The 21,575-nt window shown below is 53.7% G+C and overlaps 7 protein-coding genes across 7 annotated transcripts; 3 read left to right on the top strand and 4 right to left on the bottom strand.

Annotated features, from left to right (window-relative positions):
- Positions 1-992: 992 nt before the first annotated feature.
- Positions 993-1,334, top strand: J3458_008695 (uncharacterized protein; the record flags this gene model as incomplete). Its single annotated transcript, XM_066119340.1, has 1 exon — positions 993-1,334. One exon carries the CDS (start codon positions 993-995, stop codon positions 1,332-1,334), a length of 342 nt encoding a protein of 113 aa, XP_065975131.1.
- A 1,439-nt stretch (positions 1,335-2,773) lies between these two features.
- Positions 2,774-3,640, bottom strand: J3458_008696 (uncharacterized protein; the record flags this gene model as incomplete). The annotated part of the gene is made up of 4 exons (XM_007815958.1): positions 2,774-3,182; positions 3,309-3,328; positions 3,384-3,456; positions 3,591-3,640. 4 exons carry the CDS (start codon positions 3,638-3,640, stop codon positions 2,774-2,776), a joined length of 552 nt encoding a protein of 183 aa, XP_007814149.1.
- Positions 3,641-5,405: 1,765 nt separating this feature from the next.
- On the top strand, positions 5,406-5,744 carry J3458_008697 (uncharacterized protein; the record flags this gene model as incomplete). The annotated part of the gene is made up of 1 exon (XM_066119341.1): positions 5,406-5,744. One exon carries the CDS (start codon positions 5,406-5,408, stop codon positions 5,742-5,744), a length of 339 nt encoding a protein of 112 aa, XP_065975132.1.
- Positions 5,745-6,073: 329 nt separating this feature from the next.
- On the bottom strand, positions 6,074-8,770 carry J3458_008698 (uncharacterized protein; the record flags this gene model as incomplete). The annotated part of the gene is made up of 2 exons (XM_066119342.1): positions 6,074-6,765; positions 6,910-8,770. 2 exons carry the CDS (start codon positions 8,768-8,770, stop codon positions 6,074-6,076), a joined length of 2,553 nt encoding a protein of 850 aa, XP_065975133.1.
- A 1,024-nt stretch (positions 8,771-9,794) lies between these two features.
- On the top strand, positions 9,795-16,744 carry ACR2_1 (DNA-directed RNA polymerase I subunit RPA2). The gene is made up of 2 exons (XM_007815960.2): positions 9,795-12,836; positions 12,896-16,744. Exons 1-2 carry the CDS (start codon positions 12,366-12,368, stop codon positions 16,118-16,120), a joined length of 3,696 nt encoding a protein of 1,231 aa, XP_007814151.1. The 5' UTR covers positions 9,795-12,365; the 3' UTR covers positions 16,121-16,744.
- Positions 16,406-18,523, bottom strand: J3458_008700 (uncharacterized protein; the record flags this gene model as incomplete). The annotated part of the gene is made up of 2 exons (XM_066119343.1): positions 16,406-18,275; positions 18,348-18,523. 2 exons carry the CDS (start codon positions 18,521-18,523, stop codon positions 16,406-16,408), a joined length of 2,046 nt encoding a protein of 681 aa, XP_065975134.1.
- A 2,186-nt stretch (positions 18,524-20,709) lies between these two features.
- J3458_008701 (uncharacterized protein) lies at positions 20,710-21,048 on the bottom strand (the record flags this gene model as incomplete). Its single annotated transcript, XM_066119344.1, has 1 exon — positions 20,710-21,048. The coding sequence occupies one exon, from the start codon at positions 21,046-21,048 to the stop codon at positions 20,710-20,712; it is 339 nt and encodes a 112-aa protein (XP_065975135.1).
- Positions 21,049-21,575: the final 527 nt, after the last annotated feature.

A 21,575-nucleotide genomic window follows, 5' to 3' on the forward strand; every position in this document is an offset into this window, starting at 1 on the left:
TTGATTGTGGGGGCGAACGAATTAGGACTAGCACGGCTATTTGCTGATAGAGGTGAAAGAGAACGTTTGAAGGTTCTCGTGGGCACACACAGAGCTCTTACGAACATAGTAAATACAAGTGTATTTTATATTGTATTGTATTTTTATGTATTGTCTTTGACTACATTATATTATAAGACTAAATACCTATAAATGTATTATTAGTAAAAAACCCTTACTTTTTTTACTTATAATTATAAAGCTAATTATAAAGCTTATAATCAATATGTTTTTATAATAAAATAAAGTTAAATTAAATTTTTGAAATTCGTTAACTATTATTATTATAAGTTATTAAATTAAATTATTACAAGTAGTTGAAATTCTACTAATTTCTTTTTATTTGAAAACTTAACTTTAAATAAAGCTTAATATCTGGTTTTATATTAACGTTATAAAGTTATTTCTAAAAGTTTAAAATCACGTGATTTTAAGCTTTATTTGAATATATAGTATACTTATAAGAGCATTTATTTATAATATATTATAATAAAAATATAATACTTTTGAAGCTTTAAGTATATAATACGAGTATTACGAGAAAGTGGGAAATCGACTTAATTATTAAAGGCTCACGAATAATTACTATTAAATGAAGGCTATAAATGTTAAAGAAGAGAAAGAGCAGCTAACTATCTTCGAGAAATTTTTCTGGTGGGTTAATATTGACGCCTTTGCCCGTGCTTTAAAGTACCTGGGTGCTGGGCAGTTTAATCGGTTCCTTCCTCTCTGGAGTCTGTACGTACATGAGGCAAGAGCCATATTGATCCCGCCTCGGAGCACTTTCGCGTTTGGTGACCTACGCCTCTGGGCTTGCAGCCTCGCAAAAGATGGCAAAAGTAGGAGACTTGACGATTCACTTTGAAGTCATCCTTTGACAACTTTTCCGTCTTATCCGAAATGAACAATGACATTTTTGGCATTATCACTACCTATCATTACTGTCTTGCAGCATGCCACAGCGAAACACAACCGGCCATTTCTTGAGACCAGCCAATGCTGTCACAACAGGGAACGTACTTGAATATGACGCGGTTCAGATCGTAGGAACATGTCAACTGGTTGGATTCAAGCCATCGAGCCTCTACGATATCCTCGGCAGCATTCTACTCCAAAAAACTGGGTTCAAAAACGGCTTGCACCCTTGCCTCCGCCATCGCAAACCGTTGCACCCACTGCCACCACCCCATCCACCGCCACTCTGTTGGATGGACCAAGTTACCGAAGGCACAGAAGCCATACAAGCATGGATGGATTTGGTGCTAAAGAACCAACGCGGGCCAGACTTTCTCTAGGTGACACAGTTGCGCACTACGAAGCTTCAGCTGAAATGGCATGATGAAAGTGACACAACGGCGTCAGCCGAGCGTCTTGGGGTCAGCCTTGGTCGTCGCGTGGTTTACCTGGCTACGGAGCACACCCCGCATTGACGAGCAAGCTGTGTGCAATCATCATATTTCAACTTCAAGTGGCTTGGATATTCAACGACCATTTCCCCTGCAGAGCTAATCGGCCAGCACACGGAGAGGGCTGCGAGCAACAATTCGGGATGCCAACCGACGAGAGAGAGAAAGAAAGGGAAAGCGATAAAAAGAAAGGAAATTGTGAGCAGGGTGAGCCTGTTGGGATGACAGGGAACACGCAGCTACCTGCCAGGACCAGCGGCGTGCTTGCGGGCGAGCTGCAATGATGAGTTGGCCAACGCATCAAAGTGGCCCGTGTGCAGCGACAACACAGCACCATGCAGCCAGTAATAAGGTGCCGTTGAGTCGTCGTTCGTTGTGTCCTCCCTTTGCGCCGAGCTATATGGGTGTCCTACATCTATCTGGTATTTCTTTCTCTTCATTTCCCCTTCTCTCAAGCCGGCCAGTTTCTTCTCCCCCAAAACCCACTATCGCTTTGTTCGCCGCGAGTCATCAGAGCTTACCTCTTCAGTGCCTGCCGCGCCATGAGAAGGGCTGTTCTCTTTCTCATGAACCACATCGCTGCCATCGAACTCATGGTCGACTCACAATGGTCCTACTTGACGACTCTTCCGAATTTGCCCATGTTCAACCTGGGAAAAGGTTGATTCAGGCCAGGCAGCATTCGTACGCCACCCATCAACACAAGCTACCTCTCCCGTCATCACCCCCGAGGGTCGCTACTTGCCAAATGCACAGCATCTCGCTTCATTTCATCCAAAGGCCTCAAACGTCTTATCTGTGCTATGCATACGATGCCTCACGAAGCAATCAATTTGCTCCAAAGAAATATGCTGGACATATGGACAATGAGAAGTTGAGAGGAATAGAAAGCGAAAATCCACATATTGGGCAAGTATCTGTATGCCTTGTGGCCCAAGCCCCAGACCCTATTCTACTCCCGCTCGGCAATAGTCGCTATGCCCCCAATTCAATGGAAAAGCAGGCATCAAAGAACAAGAAAACGTAAACCAAGCAGCAACCGGACCACCAATAATTAAATACTACCCGGCAACCTGTGTTCGTGAATTCGTGAGAGAAGAAGAAATTTATATCGCCAAATCGTTTGAAAGAAAAGTGGTTGATTAGCCTCGGAAGCAATGGGCGGCGTGAATACCCACGCTTCCCCTTCCACCAGCGGAACACAACAAATGGCATTACTTGGAAAAGCCTAAGGGCACAATGCTGTACTGCAATCTGTCATCGTCGTTAATCGTCGTCAGAGGATCATTTCAGCGCCGGACGTTCGTACGCAGAATGGTACGGGAAAATTATCGGCTGGCCCATTTCACAAGAAACTGAACCACAGCATCGAGGTTAGTTTCTTCTTTGGCACTGATACCATAGCAACAGACTTCTCGGCCTTGAATCTGCTTCAAATCCAATTCGTCAATGAGTTCATCGACGGAAAGTTTCTGAGGCAAATCAGACTTGTTGCCAAGCACCAGAAGGGGAATTCCAGCTAATGTTGGATAGCTCATGAGGGAATGCAGCTCATCCTTAGCCTGCGGAATGAGATCTACGTCTGCGATGTCTACGATAAAGACGATAGCATTGACGCCGCGACAATATCTCTCCCACATAGTTCGAAACCTTGGCTGACCGCCAATATCCCAACATTTCAGAGTCACATGGCCCTGTTGTACGCGTTTCATATTAAAGCCGACGGTCGGTATAGAACTAAATAAGATGATGCAGTCAGTTAATGTTTCGTCTCGTCGAGTTCCCGAGATGGAAACCTTGGTGTTCGATTCAAGGCAAAGTTCGAATTTCGAGGGACCATGGGGAAAGAAAAGAATTGCCTACTCGAGAGTAAATTCACCACCCTGCCACGCATTCTGTCAGCTACTGCTCCAGGGAATTGCCGGTCCGTCAACTTACGGCGAGAACTCTTAACAATGACGTTTTGCCGGCATTCTGCAAACCAACGAGCGTAACTTCCATCTCCATCGCCCTAGAGCACCCTTATTAGCACCCTTATCGAGCAGTTTCTGGCATGGTTTCGCAGGTTACAAGTGGGTCAAGATGGCCGAGTCTTGGCTTAGGTCGTGGGAGACTGCGTGCGATTTCTGGGTAGCTTTGACTCACCAAAATGTCCGCAGAAGCCAGTCGTAAACCTTTTTGAATATTCCGGCCATTTTCATCTAGGGTTTTCTTGGCCGGTGTAAATATGGTGGACGAATGTTCGCAGAGGGGCGGAATGTGAGAGATCATGCGTGACCCGCTCAGCTTGGTGGTGGCGACGGCTTTGATCAGAGCAAGGGGAAGCGCTTCGTTTGGAGAGAGCCAATGTATATCTCGTCGTGGGTGACAAGCCGTGAGCAAACAACGCAGACACAAGCAGCCGATGCAGGAAGCAAAATGAGGTCGGTCGGTGGTGGGAAGGTGGGGCTATGAACCAGTGCTCAGTGCAGAGTGATGTGTCTCTGATGAGCAGTCTACGGCGTACGACTGAGGTTGACGACAGTTCGGCTCAGAGCCAAGGTGGCAACTGGTCCAGCAGCGCGTGCGCTGGAGACAACAGGCGAAAAACACAACAAGAAAGAAAAGAGAGAAGAGGGCAAAGGAGATCAGCAACTCGTAAATTTACAGCCAGCGGGGCTATGGCAAAACAATGAATTGTGCGGGACAGGACATTCGAAGCAGTACGGACCGAGTATGTCTGGACGAAACACAGGACAAGACAACTAGAGACCCCCCACCCGAGGCGGGATGGCAGGCTCAGAGAAGCCAGGCCGCCAGGGTAGCGAAGTAACAAGTTGACAAGGTAGCAAGCAGAGCGCAAGCCCGTTGTTCATTGTATGTACACACGTAGAGCCTGAATTGTGGACATCTGGACTTGGGACTGGAGCGGGGACGACCCGTGCCTTGATGGTGTAGTGTCGGCGGCTCCAGTGTTGGATGGCGGTCCGGAAGCTGTGGGGGAGAGAGGTCTCGGTCGGGTCAAGGTAAGATGTACAAGACAATGGGAGAACAGCGAGCACAACCAACAGCACTTGTGGCAGAGGTGCGACGGGGTACTCTGTGCTCGGCTTGACGGGCAGATGATGTTGTGTGGTAGCGAATATTGCTGCCCTGCCGCCGGTACAACTACACTACTACTGCGACGGTGCTGGTGCTGGCCGTGTATCTTCACGACGGGGCGAGACGACGACAACGACAACGACAATGACAAAGCGGGCGGTGGCCATGGCGGCGGCCCAGACTCCGAGCTTGGGCAAATGCGGCGTATGTGCTGTATTCTGTATTTTGTATGCCTGCTTGGTTGGAGTGCAGCCGAGGGTGTGGGTGTGTGCGTGGTGTGTCCATCGACAAGGAGTCACCAGACGTCCTGCCAATGACGATTACTAGGTTCCTCTGCGGCCATTAGTTATTAGCGTTTCATCAGTCTACCGAACCAGGGTAGCAACGGCCAAAAGCCCAACAAGGGTTGCCTCGACTTCAACTCAGACGACGTGCTGCGCTTCGGCATGCAAGCCATGTCCAGCGCCATGTTGTTAGAGCACGCCAAGTGAAGTGCTTTCTCGCACGCCTTGCAGGGCTTGCGCTCTAGCTCGCGGAAGACAGGGCGGCCTCGACGGCTACAACTACTACATCGGAAAGATCATGGATCATGATGATCATGATAGTATTTGCGCTCAAGTGCGGACAGGGGTTGTCTGTAGATGCGGCAGATGATGATGTTGTGACCGGACAGACCGACATGGGTAGTGACAGGTATTGTTCCTGAACGAGGTCAACGAGACCAACGGGGTGCATATTGTGCATATTGTGCTCTCGAAACCGGAAAGCCTGCTCCAGCGGCCCGTCGGATACCCCAGTTGGACACTTCCTCTGCCTCGGTAGAATTCTTTCGAGGAGCCGGCTGAGATGGCGGAGGTGGTTTAGATAACTCTGGGAAATATGACTGCGCCGCGACATTGGATCAACATCGTGTCACTACCACCACGCTGGCCTGGCTTTCCAATCTGCTCAACCTCATCTGAGCACTTTGCGAAATACACTTCTGAGTTGCGTGGAGGGACCTCGCTTTTGCAGCAGCAAGCGCCAAAGGCATCAAATCCAGGCGTCGTCTGTTGTCAGTGGCGCAACGATGAATGGCCTGCAGCCTCGGCGGCAAGCAAGGCGCCTCAGGCGCAACAAGGCCTGGGTCCATACATATCAGCAACCTACTTAAGTACCTTGGGTACTAGGCAGCCAGGTCAACGGCTGCTCAAACATGGGCATTTGCAGCAAAAATAATGGCGCGCGGGAACAGACGGGAGCTAATCGGCGGCCCCGCAGCGCCAATCCCCAGCCTGACATCTCTGTCCTGGTTCTGCGGTTCTGGGTACGGACACACTTGGCCCAGGCGACATCAACAAGACCTGGTAGTGCTTGGAGCACAGCGATTATCAATACCAGACCAATACGTTTATTTTTCACCGCCACAAAGTGCCTACCGCCGAATATTACATACTAGAAAATGCACACCCCTCGCTATGATACGCTCCAAATCAGATCGCCATGCAATGAATACATATCCAGAAATACCCCTTATTATACAAGATGATGGACCAGAATGGGCAACATTAGAAACTAAACAGGCCGCTTCGTCTCTTCCCCAACGGATAGATAACGACCGCACTCATAAACAATCCTACCGCAATGCCAATCGCAATCTGAATCATCGAGGCAGCAACATTAAACACCACTGTGTTTATTGACTCGCCTTGGATGAGTCTCACCGTGCTCGTACCGTTGATCACGGTTGACGAGTTGGTGAGCTGATTGGCTGTACTCAAACCACTCAGCAAACCTCCAGTCGATGCCAGACCACCCGGTACTTGCACGAAGATTGCGGGAATGAGAGTGGCAGCGGCTACGCCGTGGCGCAAGCGAGAGTATAGATTGGCAAGAATGCCCACAGACAAGGCACCCAATGTATTGGCGATTTGAGGACTAGCCACAAACTTGACGCTGCTGAAGAAGTTGACAATGTAACCCGTAAATGCAATCAAGACCATGACTGGCATTTGCCGCCATTTAGCTTGATACAGAATGCTGATACACAGAATAAAGAACGGTACGAAAATGAAGGTGTAGAGCGACGGCATGGGACTCTGACACGTGGTTGCCGATGTCGCATTGTTATCAAAGAGGCCATACAGAACAGCACCAACCGTTATGCCAAAACCAAGGAGGAGGGAGTAGATGATGGCATACACTATGCGAATCGACCCGGGAACAATAGCGCGGGATTGAAGCTCCAGAGCAGAGCACACTGCGGAAAGATTAGCGGAGCTCAACATCCAAAAAAAAAAAAAAAAAAAAACTCATTATATATGTACGACCACATCCACCATCCTCGGGAGATGGATCGATGCGAGGTAGTAAGGAGGCGAGGGTGAACTTTGGGCCAACTTACAGACCGAGTATCCGGGGAGAAGCATAACAATTCCGCTCTGTGCCAAGGCCGAGAAGCAGAACAAATTCCCCTCGTTGATACTTCCAAATGCCCGAGCCAGAAAACTAACCACAATGGTGGCCGTCACCTCAAACACATTATTGTACATGTTTGATTTGGGTGTCACAATCAACTGCAACAACCCAACCAAACAGCCAAAGCAAAAGGCCAAAGGCAAGTCAATAAGTCGAGCGGAAAATGAAAACGGGGCACACGTTGCACTCGTCAATCCAAACACGAGGACCCGGATCCACGCTCGAAACTTGTCCCTGGCTTTCAAGAGCTCATCCAGTCGACGGGTACCCTCTTCCACACCAATGACATCGTGCATGACCTCCTTGTAGATGTGATGTACGTCTTTTAATTTTCCCAAGTCAATGCCTTGGGTGATGCGTACGATCCGGACCTCTGTCGTGTGGGTTGATCTATCATCAAATGAGATAAGCATACAGCCCGGCAGATATAAGAACTGGCCGTCGATTTCGAGAACGCGTGCCGTCATGGTAAGGTATTCTTCCAGACGGTGAGTGGGTGCACCAAAAAGCATGAGTGCTCGACATAGCTTGATGATGTATCCTTGGCGGGAGAGCGTTTCAGCAATATGCACAGTAATCCGAGCCTCTTCCTTCTGCCAGAAACCGCTTAGTCGATTACTGCTGGTTCTTCGTTTGGCACCAGGACGTTTTTTCCCCGGACTTTTTGGTTCCGGGGCTTGTTTGTTTGGATTGGCGAGACGTGTGGAAGCTTCCACAAGGTTTGCCAACGTGTCCTGGGACCGATTCACCTCGTACCATTTCTTGCGGGAGCTGGTGGGTGTAGCTGTGCCCGATTCCAGACTCGGGGGCGTAACGGCACCTGGGGAGGAGGAGCTCCAATTTCGGGAGTGATGCGCTCCGTGCAAGCTGGGCTCGGCTGGCTTGTACAGCTTCAAGAGCTGTGAGAGCACGCTTCCTCGATATTGCTTCGGTGGAGGGACATTGTACACACCGTCATAGAGTCCCCCGTTCACGTGGCTAGGTTGGACGTTTGCTGAGCTGACGATGACCTCTTCATCTGCTGAGAGAGCGTTTGCTGTAGCCGAAGCAAAACGGTGAGTGTGGGACCTGACAAGGTCGTATGCCTCTTCCTTCAACGCAGCCTCGTTGGTTTCGTGTTCGGGAGTTTGAGGCAGACTGTCCACAGCTGTGCCATCAGCCGCCAAGTTACGCAGAGGAATATGAGAATCACTGGGAAGAAGACCGCCATCGCTGGCAGCTGTCGTGGCTAGAGAGTCCATGGAAGCTCTGGATCCAGGCGGAGAGTCGCGCAAAACCTTGGCAGCAACTTGCTGAGCTCGTGCTTGAGCGACGGCCGCCGAAATAGCCTTTTCCGAAGTAGCATCCAAATCGATTCCCAGCTCCTTAGCTGTTGCTACGGATCCCGACGAATTTGCGCGAAGGATTGATGGCCTTAGTTTAGGAGAAGGCGTAGCCGTGCGCTCGGGTACTCGTGGAGGAGGTTCAAAGTTGATGACGGGCGGTTTTGAAGTCGTTGCATTACTGTTGAATCTAACACGACCCTTCTCTCGCCTTGCCGCGGCAACAGCAGCAGCTTCGGCCGTATCAGCAGAGGCCGAAGGAGGATAATAAGGAGCTGACATGGTTACTTGGGCAGCAGGCGGAGGACTGGGAGAGGTGGCAAATGGGTTTTGGGCAACATTGTGACTCTTGTCAGCATCATCGGCTGGAACTTGTTGATAAGTGTGGTGGTGTATTGCCGGATCGGGTCCGTACCCAGCATCAGACGCAGGAACTTCCTGAGCAGACTCCGACGGCAAGGCCATTGGCCCTCAAAAACCGAGTCGGTCCTCTCAAAAATGGCAAAAGGGTAGGAGATGGGAACAAAGTGTGGAGGCCGAGACAAAATGCCTTGGTGGGAGGACGAAAAGATGGCGGACGGGCAGAATAAGAGGATTTGTCTCGCGGCAGTCGTGGTGATCAAGCGAACGTGGCCAAAGACTAATACCCTTTGCGGCAAAGCTTCGCCCAGACTTTGCGCAAGTTACTACACAGCAGGCTTTACAGAAAGGGTAGAAGCTGTCGGAAATCTGAGGATAGCTGGTCAAAGGCATGTGGAAACAGACAATTTTGTCTCTGGAACGACACGGATGAGAGCCGAATGTGATGCGTCCCCATGCCCATCATGTCTTGCCCAAGCCCCTCTTGCCGTTTTTACACTCCTGGTCTTGCTTGCTTCCCTCCATCCTTCGCTTCCTTGCGTCTCCTCTTTCTCCTCCTTGACCGGACCTCACGATACCCAACACGTAACACGTTGGCTAGAGCAGGGCCATGGCGAAGCCAGAGCAGGGCCAAAGCATGGCACCCTTGGTGTAAAGTTGGAACTCACATAGTAGAATCCGCACATATATGCACCGTATACCCGGGAGTGCCGTTGGAGGTATGTATGGGCGGCGGCTCGAGATGGCCACGCCGCCGCCATGCCGTCCATGTTCTAATATTAAATTAACGGCAGCCTGCACGCACCGAGCCGCCGAGCAGGAGGCGAGTCATTGGTCCACAGCGCGCAATCCATCCTGGTTCTTTTGGTTTGCTAGCTCATGCAACTCCATGTCGGAGCTTGGCACGAGATCTGACTACCTGTCATCGAGTCTCTACTTCTTTGCTTCTTCCTTACCTGGCGATCAAGGTAGCAAAAGGTAGCCCGACGGGAGGGGGAGGAGTCACGAGAGGATTCGAAATTGTACATTGTCGGCGTCCATGTCCCCCGATACTAGGGCTCGTACTGTGAGTAGACCTTCCAAGCCAGAGTGAACAGGCCACCGACGTCAAACTGTGCGGAGGTCGGACCAGGCGGCTTCGTTCCAGACCACACGGGACAAAAAGGATGGCAAGCTTTTGCTAGCCCCTTTTGATTTCTCCTCGGGGAATTACAGACGGCGTGTGTTCTGTTTCCGAGCGGACGACGGCGAGGAGCCAGGAGTCGACGGCCGTGCCTGGATAGGGCAACAGGGCTTGCGTTGAAGATTTAGCCACCAGACGGTTTCGTAAAATTTCCCGCGCCTCGTTGGGCTCGCTGGCCATGTCGACTTTCTTTGGTCGAGTCACCTTGGCTCCGGAAGCCCCACTTTTATCTTCTAGCTTTTTCTTCCTCCTCTTTTTTTGCCTGCCTCTGCAGCCATCACGAGCCCGTGGACATTTGGCATCCTCTCTGGGTCCCCGCCGTCATGTGCTTGGGTTCGTCGGGCTTCCATACTTCTCTAGCCCTTGCGCCAAGCTATGTTATCCTGTGATACTTGACTATATATTGTACGTGGCTGCTTTCGTCCCCAGCTGTTGATTGGGGCTGGGGCTTGATCAAGGCTCGCTTGAGGCGTCTGCAGGTCCTGGTCCGGAGATCTGGGATCAATGATGCATCACCTCGATGTGTTTCCGGTAGAGCACTGTCCGGTGCTTCTTCTTCTCGTCGACATGGCCTTGGAATGCCAAAAAGAGGCCTGTGCCGCTACCAAAGCCGTGTTCATCACCTGGTGCCGTTTCTCTTCCCTGCGGGACCGTCATTCGCACCGGAGCTTGTTCATGAGTCTTCAGTCACGCAAACCAAGAAAATCCATCTGATGCGCTAGCCAGCCACTTCTTTCTTTTCTCGGCAGCAACCGCATTGTCCTTTATTGCCTCCGTGCTCTGCCAGAACGCATTGATATTCCTTTCGCTTCACCTGGCACGTTGGGTGGTTTCCGGGGTTTCAAGTTTGCATGCGCCGCAGGTCCATGTTTTTAATATTGCTAATCCAATGTTGGGCTTTCATCACGACCTTAATGCCACTTCGTACACGGCGCGAACCACAAAAACCGGCACTGTGTATTGCTAGTTCCTGGCAAAGCCCCCGCTTGAATCCCAGAGGGGAAACCATCATGCAAACATTACATCCGACAACCGGCGAGTGGTCCAGTTCGCCCAGCTCTATCCAGCTTGCCTAGCTCAGAGGCAAAGAGGGAGGCCGCGGCTCGATCGTGATGGTTGAATGTGGCACCAAGGGGGCAAACAAGGACAAGGGCGTGCCATCAATCCAAGCTTGCTCGTGTCCGGGACGAACGGGAAAAGGGAGACGGCGACTCAGCCACCTGTTGACGAGTTGCCTGAGCCTGTGCTGGTGACCCAGGTTGCCAAGCCTGCCAGCACGTCAAGGAGAGTGAAATAGAAGTGAAAGTGACATCCGCACTTCCTCTGGCAGGAAACAAAGTTGAGCTCGTCATGGCAGTCGATTGGGTGGATTAGTCGCGTGCCCAATGTATTGGCTACCTCATCCATCATAAGCTTGCAGCCATGGTTGATAGAACATTGCGACGACTTTGAGATTGGCCACATGAAACAAGAAAGTTTATCCATAGCGTGACGCTAACTTGCCCGGCCTGGTAATCCATACCTGAGATCTATGGCCGTTGTCTCACTCGTGATGACTCGATAGCAGCTACGGCCTTCTGCCAGTACCATCCGGACACCCTGAGACAAAACCGTCTTGCAGCAGATTACTTGACTGTATTACACAGCGCTGGCAATGGCATGGGACGCCGTCCAACACGTCGCCATTGGATGTTCACGTCACGGGGGCCAGGGGCCAGCATAGCACAGAGAAGCTCTGCATAGCATGGCAGTGCCCAGAAAGGAAGAAACAACATGAACGATGCAAACATAGGTAGTTTCACGTCAGTCGTCCAGAGCGGTTCCTGTGATATCAAAGTGACGAGGCATGGCACACATCTCTTTGTGGCTTTTTGCAAGGCATGGATGGGGCTGCATGTCTCCCGCGATCGTCCCCTTTCGTCCAGATGACCTCTGGTTGGCGCCTATCCCGCGCTGTCTTCGCCAGATCTCTCCAGAGCCCCCGAGTCCCTGATATCCCGAGGCTGCTCAGACCAATCTAAATTCTGCACATCTCCAAACTTGGCCACGGTCACAGGGGGTTGCTGCGGGTCGCTTCCCATCCACTGGGAGGAACTTGAGACCCCAAGTTTTCTATGCTCCACTGCTTCTGCATCTCACATGTACGTCCCGCGTAGCGAGAATTTCTCCACAAATCTGTGCTCTATCGATAAACCCACGTGACCGTTTCTTATCGCGCAGCGGTTTTTTTTTTTTTTTTTTTTTTTTTTTTCCCTGCCTTGCGATAAGCTCGACGTTTGAGCGGGCTGGAGTGGAAATTTTGTATGGCTTCAACTTTTAACCGGAGCTTGCCTGCCATACAAAACCGCTCATTTCCACCGTGTATGGTGTCGGGAAATTGCCGGTGGCCATCAGTCACAGCTTTCTAGGTCCCTTCTAACAGAGACCTCTTCGCCGACGACCCAATTATACCGCGAACAATTCTGAAATCGTGAACGTAGTGCAGTCCTGTTGCTGCACATTTAACAAGCCGCCGCAATGGCTCCATCGGCGACGAGTACAAAATGGGATCACCAATATAACACCCTGCGGCGTCAAGACCTCTTCCAGAACCCACCAAAAGACCACTCTGCGTATCCCGCTCTTCAGTTAGCCGTGAACCCGCACATCGAGTCTTTCAATCGCATTTTCGGAGATGATGGCAAGAAAGGGCTTCTTGACTACGGATTGACGGATATTGGTACCAAGACATTTCTCGACGGTGATGAAAGATCCGGCCCCGAGGGAAAGAATCGTCTTCATATCCGAATCAAGAATGTGAGCCTGCAAAAGCCCCAGATTCCTCCGTCTAACAAGATGGCACGAAACCGAGAAATTCTACCCGCCGAGTGCAGAGAACGGCATGTCTCGTATAGAGGAAGACTTTCGGCCACATTCGAATACTCCATTAATGGTGGAGATCCTATTGAGTTTGTACGAGAACTAGGACAGGTCCCCATCATGATCAAGGTATGGCGATTCAATGTCACGACGCAAAGCTTTAATATCTAACGTCTTTTATGTTGCAGTCCAATCGATGCCATCTAGAAAACAATTCTCCTGCTCAACTCGTTGAGCGAAAGGAGGAATCTGAGGAACTTGGAGGTTATTTCATTGTCAACGGCATTGAGAAAATTATTAGATTACTACAAGTCAACAAGCGAAACTTTCCAATGGCCATCAATCGACCTAGTTTTCAAAACCGAGGCGCGGGTTATACCTCGTACGGTATTATTGTTCGATCCGTCCGACCCGACGAGACTTCTCAGACCAATGTCCTTCATTACCTCAATGACGGTAACATTACGTTTCGATTCTCATGGCGCAAGAACGAGTACTTGATTCCCGTCATCATGATCCTTAAAGCATTGGTGGAGACAAATGACCGAGAAATTTTTGAGGGATTGATTGGACCCATGGGATCAAAAGCAACCGAGAATACTTTCTTGACGGATCGAGTGGAATTGCTGCTACGAACGTACAAGAGATATGGACTCTACAGCAAATCGCAGACCAGAGCGTATCTAGGAGAAAAGTTTAGGGTTGTGCTTGGCGTTCCAGAAACAATGTCCGACTATGAAGTTGGTACAGAGTTTTTGAGAAGGATTGTTCTGGTACACCTGGGCAATGTGAACGTGGCTGAGGAACAGGATCTTGACAAGTTTCGAATGCTGCTGTTCATGGTCCGCAAGCTGTATGCCCTGGCAGCTGGCGAGTGCGCCGTTGACAACCCCGACGCTCTTCAAAACCAGGAAATCCTGCTGGGTGGCTTCTTATACAGCCAGATTCTCAAGGAACGCCTCGACGAATTCGTGAGCGTTGGCGTTCGCTCATCTCTGCGTGATTTCCTCCGGCGACACCCCCAAGTTTCTTTCACGTCCGAGGATTTCAGAAAGGAGTTCCCAGGCACGATTTTCAGAAAGGCGAATGAAAACTTGGGCAATGCGCTTGAATATTTCTTATCCACCGGAAACCTGCAAAGTCCTTCAGGATTGGACCTGCAGCAAACAGCTGGTTTTACTGTTGTGGCCGAAAAACTCAACTTCCTCCGATTCATCAGTCATTTCCGCATGGTTCATCGTGGCGCCTTCTTTGCTCAGCTGAAGACCACTGCTGTGCGAAAGCTGCTCCCCGAGTCGTGGGGTTTCATGTGCCCCGTCCACACGCCTGACGGTTCACCTTGTGGTTTGCTGAACCATTTGGCCCACAAGTGCAAGATCGTGACGGACCACGTCGACGTATCCAAACTTCCTGCGCTTGCTAGAGAACTTGGTGTTGTCGACACATCATCCGCCCTCACAAGTGAAAATGTCGTCGTCATGATGGATGGCAAGATTCTCGGCTGGTGCTCACCAAAGGAGTCTCTTAGGATAGCCGACTGTCTGCGATACTGGAAAGTCGAGGGTACGCACGGCGTGCCACTGCAATTGGAGATTGGATACGTCCCTGCGTCCAACGGGGGTTCATACCCCGGTGTCTACATTACGTCGACCCCGGCACGGATGGTACGGCCGGTGAAATATCTCCCTCTCCAAAAGGAAGATTTTGTCGGACCCTATGAGCAGCCATACATGTCCATCGCCGTTGTGCCGCAAGAAACTGAATCCGGCGTGTCTACTCATGTCGAGTTCGACCCCACAAATATGCTGTCCATCTTGGCCAACATGACGCCCTTTTCTGATTTCAACCAGTCTCCCCGAAACATGTACCAGTGTCAGATGGGTAAGCAGACGATGGGTACCCCCGGCACCGCCATCAGATACCGGACAGACAACAAGTCGTACAGGATTCAGACTGGACAGACGCCCATTGTCCGCGCGCCCTTGCACAACGATTATGGTTTTGACAACTTTCCCAACGGTATGAATGCTGTTGTTGCTGTCATCTCGTACACCGGCTACGACATGGACGACGCCATGATATTGAACAAGTCGGCGCACGAGAGAGGTTTTGGACACGGAACCATTTACAAGACCAAGAAGATTACCCTCAAGGATGATTCGAGAACCCGCGCGGCAAAGAGTGTCACCAAGGCTTTCGGATTCGCGCCTCACAGCTATGTCAGCGCCTCGTACCAAGGCATGCTGGACGACGACGGCCTCCCTCACGTCGGGCGTCTTGTCCAAGAAGGCGACGTCATTTGTGCGTGGCACACTGTGACCCCCGACTACAACGGCAACCTCGTCAACCTGGACGGCATCACCCACTACGAAAAGTACAAGGACGGCGAGACGGGCTTCGTCGAGGAGGTTCGTCTCATCGGCGCGGAGACGGGCAGCGAAACCCTGCAAACAGTCTCCATCAAGTTCCGCATCCCGCGATCACCCATCATCGGCGACAAGTTCTCCTCCCGCCACGGTCAAAAGGGTGTCGCTTCCCAGAAATGGCCCGCCATTGACATGCCCTTCTCCGAATCCGGCATCCAGCCCGACGTCATCATCAACCCGCACGCCTTCCCGTCCCGAATGACCATTGGCATGTTTGTCGAGTCTCTGGCCGGCAAAGCCGGCGCGCTCCACGGCCTGGCCCAGGACTCGACGCCATTCAAGTTTGACGAAGAAGACACGGCGGTCGACTACTTTGGCCACCAGCTCATGAAAGCCGGGTACAGCTACCACGGCAACGAACCCATGTACTCGGGCATCACGGGCGAGGAGCTGGGCGCCGACATCTACATCGGCGTCGTCTACTACCAGCGCCTGCGTCACATGGTCAACGACAAGTTCCAGGTGCGAACAACTGGCCCCGTCGTGCCCACGACGGGCCAGCCCATCAAGGGCAGAAAACGCGGCGGCGGCATCCGTGTCGGCGAAATGGAGCGCGACGCCCTGCTTGCCCACGGCACGGCCTTCCTGCTCCAGGACCGACTGCTCAACTGCTCCGACTACACCAAGTCGTGGATCTGCCGCCGCTGCGGCTCGTTCCTGTCCGTGCAGCCGACGGTCTCGCAGTTTGCGCCGGGCAAGAAGCGGGCCCCGACCACGGTGCGCTGCCGCAACTGCGCCACCAGGCTTGACGAGACGGACGGCGTCGACCTCACCGAGATTCAGGGCGAGATCTGGGAAGACGGCCAGGGCAACCGCTGGGTGGGCGGCGACCACACGACGCAGGTCGTGGTCCCCGGGGCGCTCAAGTACCTGGATGTCGAGCTGGCAGCCATGGGCGTCAAGCTCAAGTACAGGGTCAACAGGGGGGATGAACCAAGAAAGGGGCCTCTGCGGCCGATGGCCATGCCCAAGGCCATCAAGGCGTGAGGCAGGCAGGGGTCAAGACGCGGTGAGGAATTAAAAAGAGCAAGTACACGGTTCGGATTGTTGATCTTTGGCATAGCTGCATACCCCCTGTACTGTACATATATACTAGGATTCAATGCCATTTACAAGAAATTTTTCCCCGTCGGCGACGCGGTTCCGTCTCTGGGAACCCCCAACACCAGCCATGTCCTGTCGCCGGCAAGAGTTGCCAAAAAGAAAAGAAGAAAAAGGGCACGTATATACTGTCGAACAATGTCCAAATGCACCGCCAGCCAACACGACACCTCACGTCCTCGCAAACCTCTTGATCCTCCTCGCATCAGCGACGGGCAGCTCGACCGCGCTCCTCGCCCTCTTCCTCTTGCCGCCCCCGTGCCTGGCGGCCTCGAGGTCCCCGCAGTCGGGCCTCTTCAGCTCGCCGCGGAAGAAGTCGACGGCCCAGATCAGCACGCCGTTGGTCCAGCCGAAACCCTCGACGACCTCGTACTCGCCGCCGCCGCCGGCGACGTTGGTCGACTCGTCGCTGTACTTTTCAAACATGACGCCCGTGTCCTGGTCCCCGAGCCCGTCCAGCTTGGGCGTCTCGGTGGTGCTCCCGCCGGTGGCGTACCACGTGCAAAACGCCGAGTCGAGGTACCTCTGGGCGAGGGCGAGGGCCAGGGCGCGGACGCCGCGGTAGGCCGGGTCGTCGGGGCCAAAGGTGGCGGGCGTGTTGGCCAGCCCCTTGATGAGGATGTGCATCAGGGGCGGCCACACGTTGGGCCGGTCCCACTGCTGCCCGGCCCTGAGGTTGGTCGCGGGGATGCCGCCCTTGCGGCTGCCCAGGTACGCCTCGACGCGCGCGTAGGCGGCCCGGACGGCGTGCGGGTTGTTCTTGAGGTGCGCCGGCGCCGCGCCCTGCCAGAAGGGGTAGAACTGGCCGGCGTGGAAGAGGACCTTGTGGCCCGGGGGCGCGCCGCCGCGCGTGTGGGCCTCGACGGCGTCGTCGGCGTCGTCGGCGTCGTCGGCGTCGTCGTCAAGGGCGTACAGGTCCTGGCCGGACGAGGTGAGGTTCAAGTCAAAGTAGCCGGCGAGGGTGTCGTTCCACATGAGGGCGTGCATGGCGGCGCTGCGGTCGGCGGCGCGACGCTCCCAGGCGGGCGCGGCCGAGGCGTTGCCGGCGCGACGGAGGAAGCCCGCGATGGCGAGCTCGTTGCCGTACAGGATCGAGTTGAGGCACACGGGCACGATGCTCCTCGCGTTCATGCTCCGCAGCGGAAAGTACACCTGGCGCGCCGAGTCGCGCGGGTTCGCGATCCAGCGCGAGCTAAAGTCCCAGCCCGTCTCGGCGCCGGTCGCCAGGTTGGCGTACAGGGCCTCGTACTCGGAGGCGTTGAGCCGCCTCGTCTCCGGGTAGATGATGCCCGACTCGGCGTGGTACGACGAGTTGCGCGCCGTCTCGTGGTCCTCGCGGTACGACTCTGGCCGCGGCTCCGTGTTGTCCACGGCGTACCGGTTCAGCCGGTACGTCTGGCCGCCCGACGAGACCTCGACGGTGCGGTTGGCCATCCAGAAGTCGTGCTCCCTGACGAGGAGGGGCAGCGCGCGCGCCAGGATGGTGGTGTCGTTTGTGTGGTCGATGTAGAGCTTGACCATCTGCGACAGCATGGGCGGCTGCGAGCGGTTGAGGTAGTAGACGCGCGCGCCGTTGGGCACGATGCCGTACTGCTCGACGAGGTCGAGGAAGTTTTCGATGGTGTTCTTGGCGATCTCGGTAAAGGACCCGCGCGTGCGCAGGAGGCCCTCGAGGATCCAGTACGAGTCCCAGTAGTACGGCTCGCGGAAGCGGCCGCCGGCAATGACAAACGGCCGCTTGATGGGGATGAAGCTGCTGGGGCAGTCGGCGCAGGTGCTGGCCGCCGAGGCGTTGTAGGAGCGCGTGAGGCTGGGCCAGATGTCAATGACCTTTTGGGTGAACTCCCTGATGACGGTGTCGTCGATGGACGCGAGGAACTGGGGGTCCGTCTTGAGCTGCGACTTGGGCACCTCTTGCAGCTCGTGGCCCGCGTCGGCAAAGTAGCTCGCCAGGAACGTGTTGAGCTCCGAGTTGTTGGCGATGGGCCGTTGGAGCTTGGAGAAGGCGCTTTGGATTTCTTCCAGAGGTTTGAGGGCCGGCCTGTTGGGGGGGGGGGAGGGGCTTGAGAACTGGCACATGCGATATCAAGGCATGGATGGGGAGGTGGCTTACATGTCTACAAAGGTCTTGGAGTCGGCGAATGGCCGCGCGAGCTCAATCTCCTTGAGGAGATCGCCGTAGCAGTAGATTGGCGAGTCGCATGGAGCAATGACGGACCCGTTGATGTAGATTGCCGTGACGGCCGGCGCTGCTGCCAGGACGGCGGCGAGACGCCCCAGGTTTGTCATGATGCCCGGGTATGTTTTCCTATGCCAAGGTCAAGAAGCGGAAAGCTTTGGTCCTTTCAAGCGGGTTTCACGTCTTGAGCAATGGGCCGGCTTGTTCTGAGGTGGTAGAGAAGATCCCAAGGCACCGGGTCCTCGAATCGAGTTCGGGAAACACCAGCACGCCATTTTATATCCCGAACCCCTCCAGTTAGCCCTCGACATGGCCCATGCAAAGATGGGAGGGCAATGAGAACCGACGACAACTTGAGACACGTGATTATCTCTGCCATGCTGCTCGCCAAACGAAACGCTGCGAGTTCAGTTCGTCTGGGGTGACGAAGGCCAAGAGACATGGAGGCAGTCAAAGTGTGGAGTTAGCCCAATGGCCATCCATGGATGGACATGCGGCTCATTCATATGGACATTCTCCGTACATCCATGCTTGGCTAATGCTTGTCGGGGCCTGCTGGGCGGCGCTATTAGGAGGTTAATTGCGAGGGTAGCTTGCCGACGAACGTTGGCCCAGTGATGTGGGTATCTCGGAGCCCGCCCGCCGTCCTTTGGGTTCGCTCACATGCAGAGCGAATGACTCGTCGGCGTTGTTTGTCGCGGGAGAGGAGGAGCTTCAGCTGCCTTGTTGGGCTGAAGGTTGATGGTTGAACGGGACAGGCATGTTTCGTGCCATGGACGCGTGTTCCTTGCCGCAGCCACAGGTGGCGGAAGCATTGATAACATCGAACACGCTGTGCATATTGAGGAACAACTTAATCTAACTGTCAATCTAAACTAGATCAGGTGGGCTACCAATAAACTTCTCTCCGGCTCCCTCCCCTTGGGTATTCTGCTACGTGGCTACCGACTCCAGGCCATCCCTGGTTTGTTCTAGATGCATGATGGGCTTTTCTTTTTCTCCTAGGGCCCGTGGTAGAGCCGTTGTTGACACGTCCATCTCGAAAGTTGTCGATACGTTATGTTGTATCATCGACCGTTGCTTAAAGCCATCATCCCCTGATTAAGCAGTGGTCATCAACACAGTGATGATGACCCTTTTCCCAAGTCTCTATATGCAACGGTCCTAATTCAGCCAGACCTTTTCACCTCGTGAGTTTCTAGAAAAAAAAGAACACGGGAGCACCGTGTCCACCACTCCGTCCCCTCCTCCCCTCCTCCCCTCCCCCAGCAACCGGATTCATGTTACCAATTCCAAACCCCAACTGTCAACAAGACACAAACAGTGCGGTAATAAAGGAGAGAGGGGGGGAAGCACCAAAAAGCCCCGGCCGCATAAATCCACAAAAGACGCCAAACCCACAGTATGGCCGTGAGCCAAGAGCCCGAGCGGCGCGGTTTGCCCAAGTCTGCTTAGTCCTTCAACAGCGGCCACGAGGCCATCGAAATCTTCAAGGCAGATCCACACGCTACATGGAGCAGAGGCCGAGCGGAAAAGCTGGGGTGCCCCCAGACCCGATAATGCGCGGCATTGGCTGCCAAGCGGGCGTCCGGGGTAGGGTGCGTACCGGAATGTCCACTGCCGGGCCGATTGGCTTTCTGCATTGATGACGATACTGAGGTCTCTTTGCGCCGTCGATTGCTGTTTGGGGCGAGGCCTTCTTGTTGGTCGAGTATGACCGCCGGGGGAGAGGTTCCGTCGAGTCTGGCGGTTTTCAACGCGCCGTTTTTCTTTTCAAGACGGACTTTGGTGGCTGAAGGAGCCGGTGACGAAACTACGCCGCCGCTGCGACCTTCTTGGCAGAATGGGCTGGATACTGACGGGCGACGGGCAGCAGCTGAGCCAGAGAAGGCTGCTGGATATAGTTGCCGTAGTATAACAGGGTGGCGGGAAGAAGAGCATCGCCCCCGTGGTAGCAAACCCGGTTCACCAAAAGGGCTGAACCCAGCGCGCTCCAAATCTCTCATCTCGAAATCGGGCAGGACTCTCATTTCATCTCGCTTGGTACAGGGCACGAGATCAAGGCCCAATCACCGGCAAGCGCGATTGCACATTGTGGTCGCCTTGCCGGGGAATTTGGGTGACGAGATTCAGATCCCCACTGATAACGGCAGATTCTTTTTGCTTTGATGAGCGTGGCATACGCTCGCCGTGTATGAAACGTTGCCAGCATCCCGCCGGCCCCTTGCAATATTGCAGCAGGCCCTTTTGGTCGTGAGCGGGAAAAAGGTTCAGACAATCGGGCGCGGGCGTCTTTCTACTCGTCCATGATTGTAGCACTGATGACCTCGTCAATTTTGTCATGGGCGACAGGCGGGAGTAGCGCATCTTGTATCGCCGTCCGGATGTAGATGTTGCACGTGGCGAGCATGCCACGGGTGCCTCGTGAGACGTGGACGACAAACGGCACCAACCGATCATCTGTAGCCAACGGCACAGAGGGACTTACTCGCAAGACTAGAAGCGAGAAGCAAAGGCAAACGCCATGGCCACGGCCTCGCGGTTCCGCCGACGTCCCGCGACTCTGGGCCCCGATATCAACGCCCCCTCTCACAAGGAAAACACAAGCGGTACGAGTGAAGGTCTGCAGAACCATTTCGGCAATCACCGGCTGTTGTTATTGGGCGCCACGCCAATTCGAGCAGACAGAGGCACTGAATCAGGCCACGAACAAGCGCGATTGTCGATCCTACACGGTTGTAGCTCGCAGTCGACCTCAACACTCCATTTAACCGCCCCGACTCGTTGCCACAAACGGCTCTGGCGGCTAAAAACCTCTGCCGATCGGTAGTCGTGGTATTATTGTCGCTACTGTATGATTTCTCCCCGCCATTGTTGCCGTGATGACGACCTGCTCGGTGGCATTCGCCGCCGTCTATTCGCACGGGCAAAATTGGCGTACATGTACTCCGTACAGCGGGCGATATCCCCCATGCTGCGATGCTACTTCCCTCCGGTGCAAAAATCATGACCTGAGTCTTCAGAGAGAGGAGAAAACTACCCGACGCCTTGACGAGGGTTCCGTTGAGGCCGGGGCACGGCGAGTCAGAGCCGTCGCGTTTGGGCCCCGTCAAAGCTGGCCGTCTATGTGACCCTCGCCGATGGCTTGCCGCCACGCAACTG

Source organism: Metarhizium acridum, assembly GCF_019434415.1.
Source record: "Metarhizium acridum strain ARSEF 324 chromosome Unknown scaffold_141, whole genome shotgun sequence".
Taxonomy (NCBI): Eukaryota; Fungi; Ascomycota; class Sordariomycetes; order Hypocreales; family Clavicipitaceae; genus Metarhizium; species Metarhizium acridum.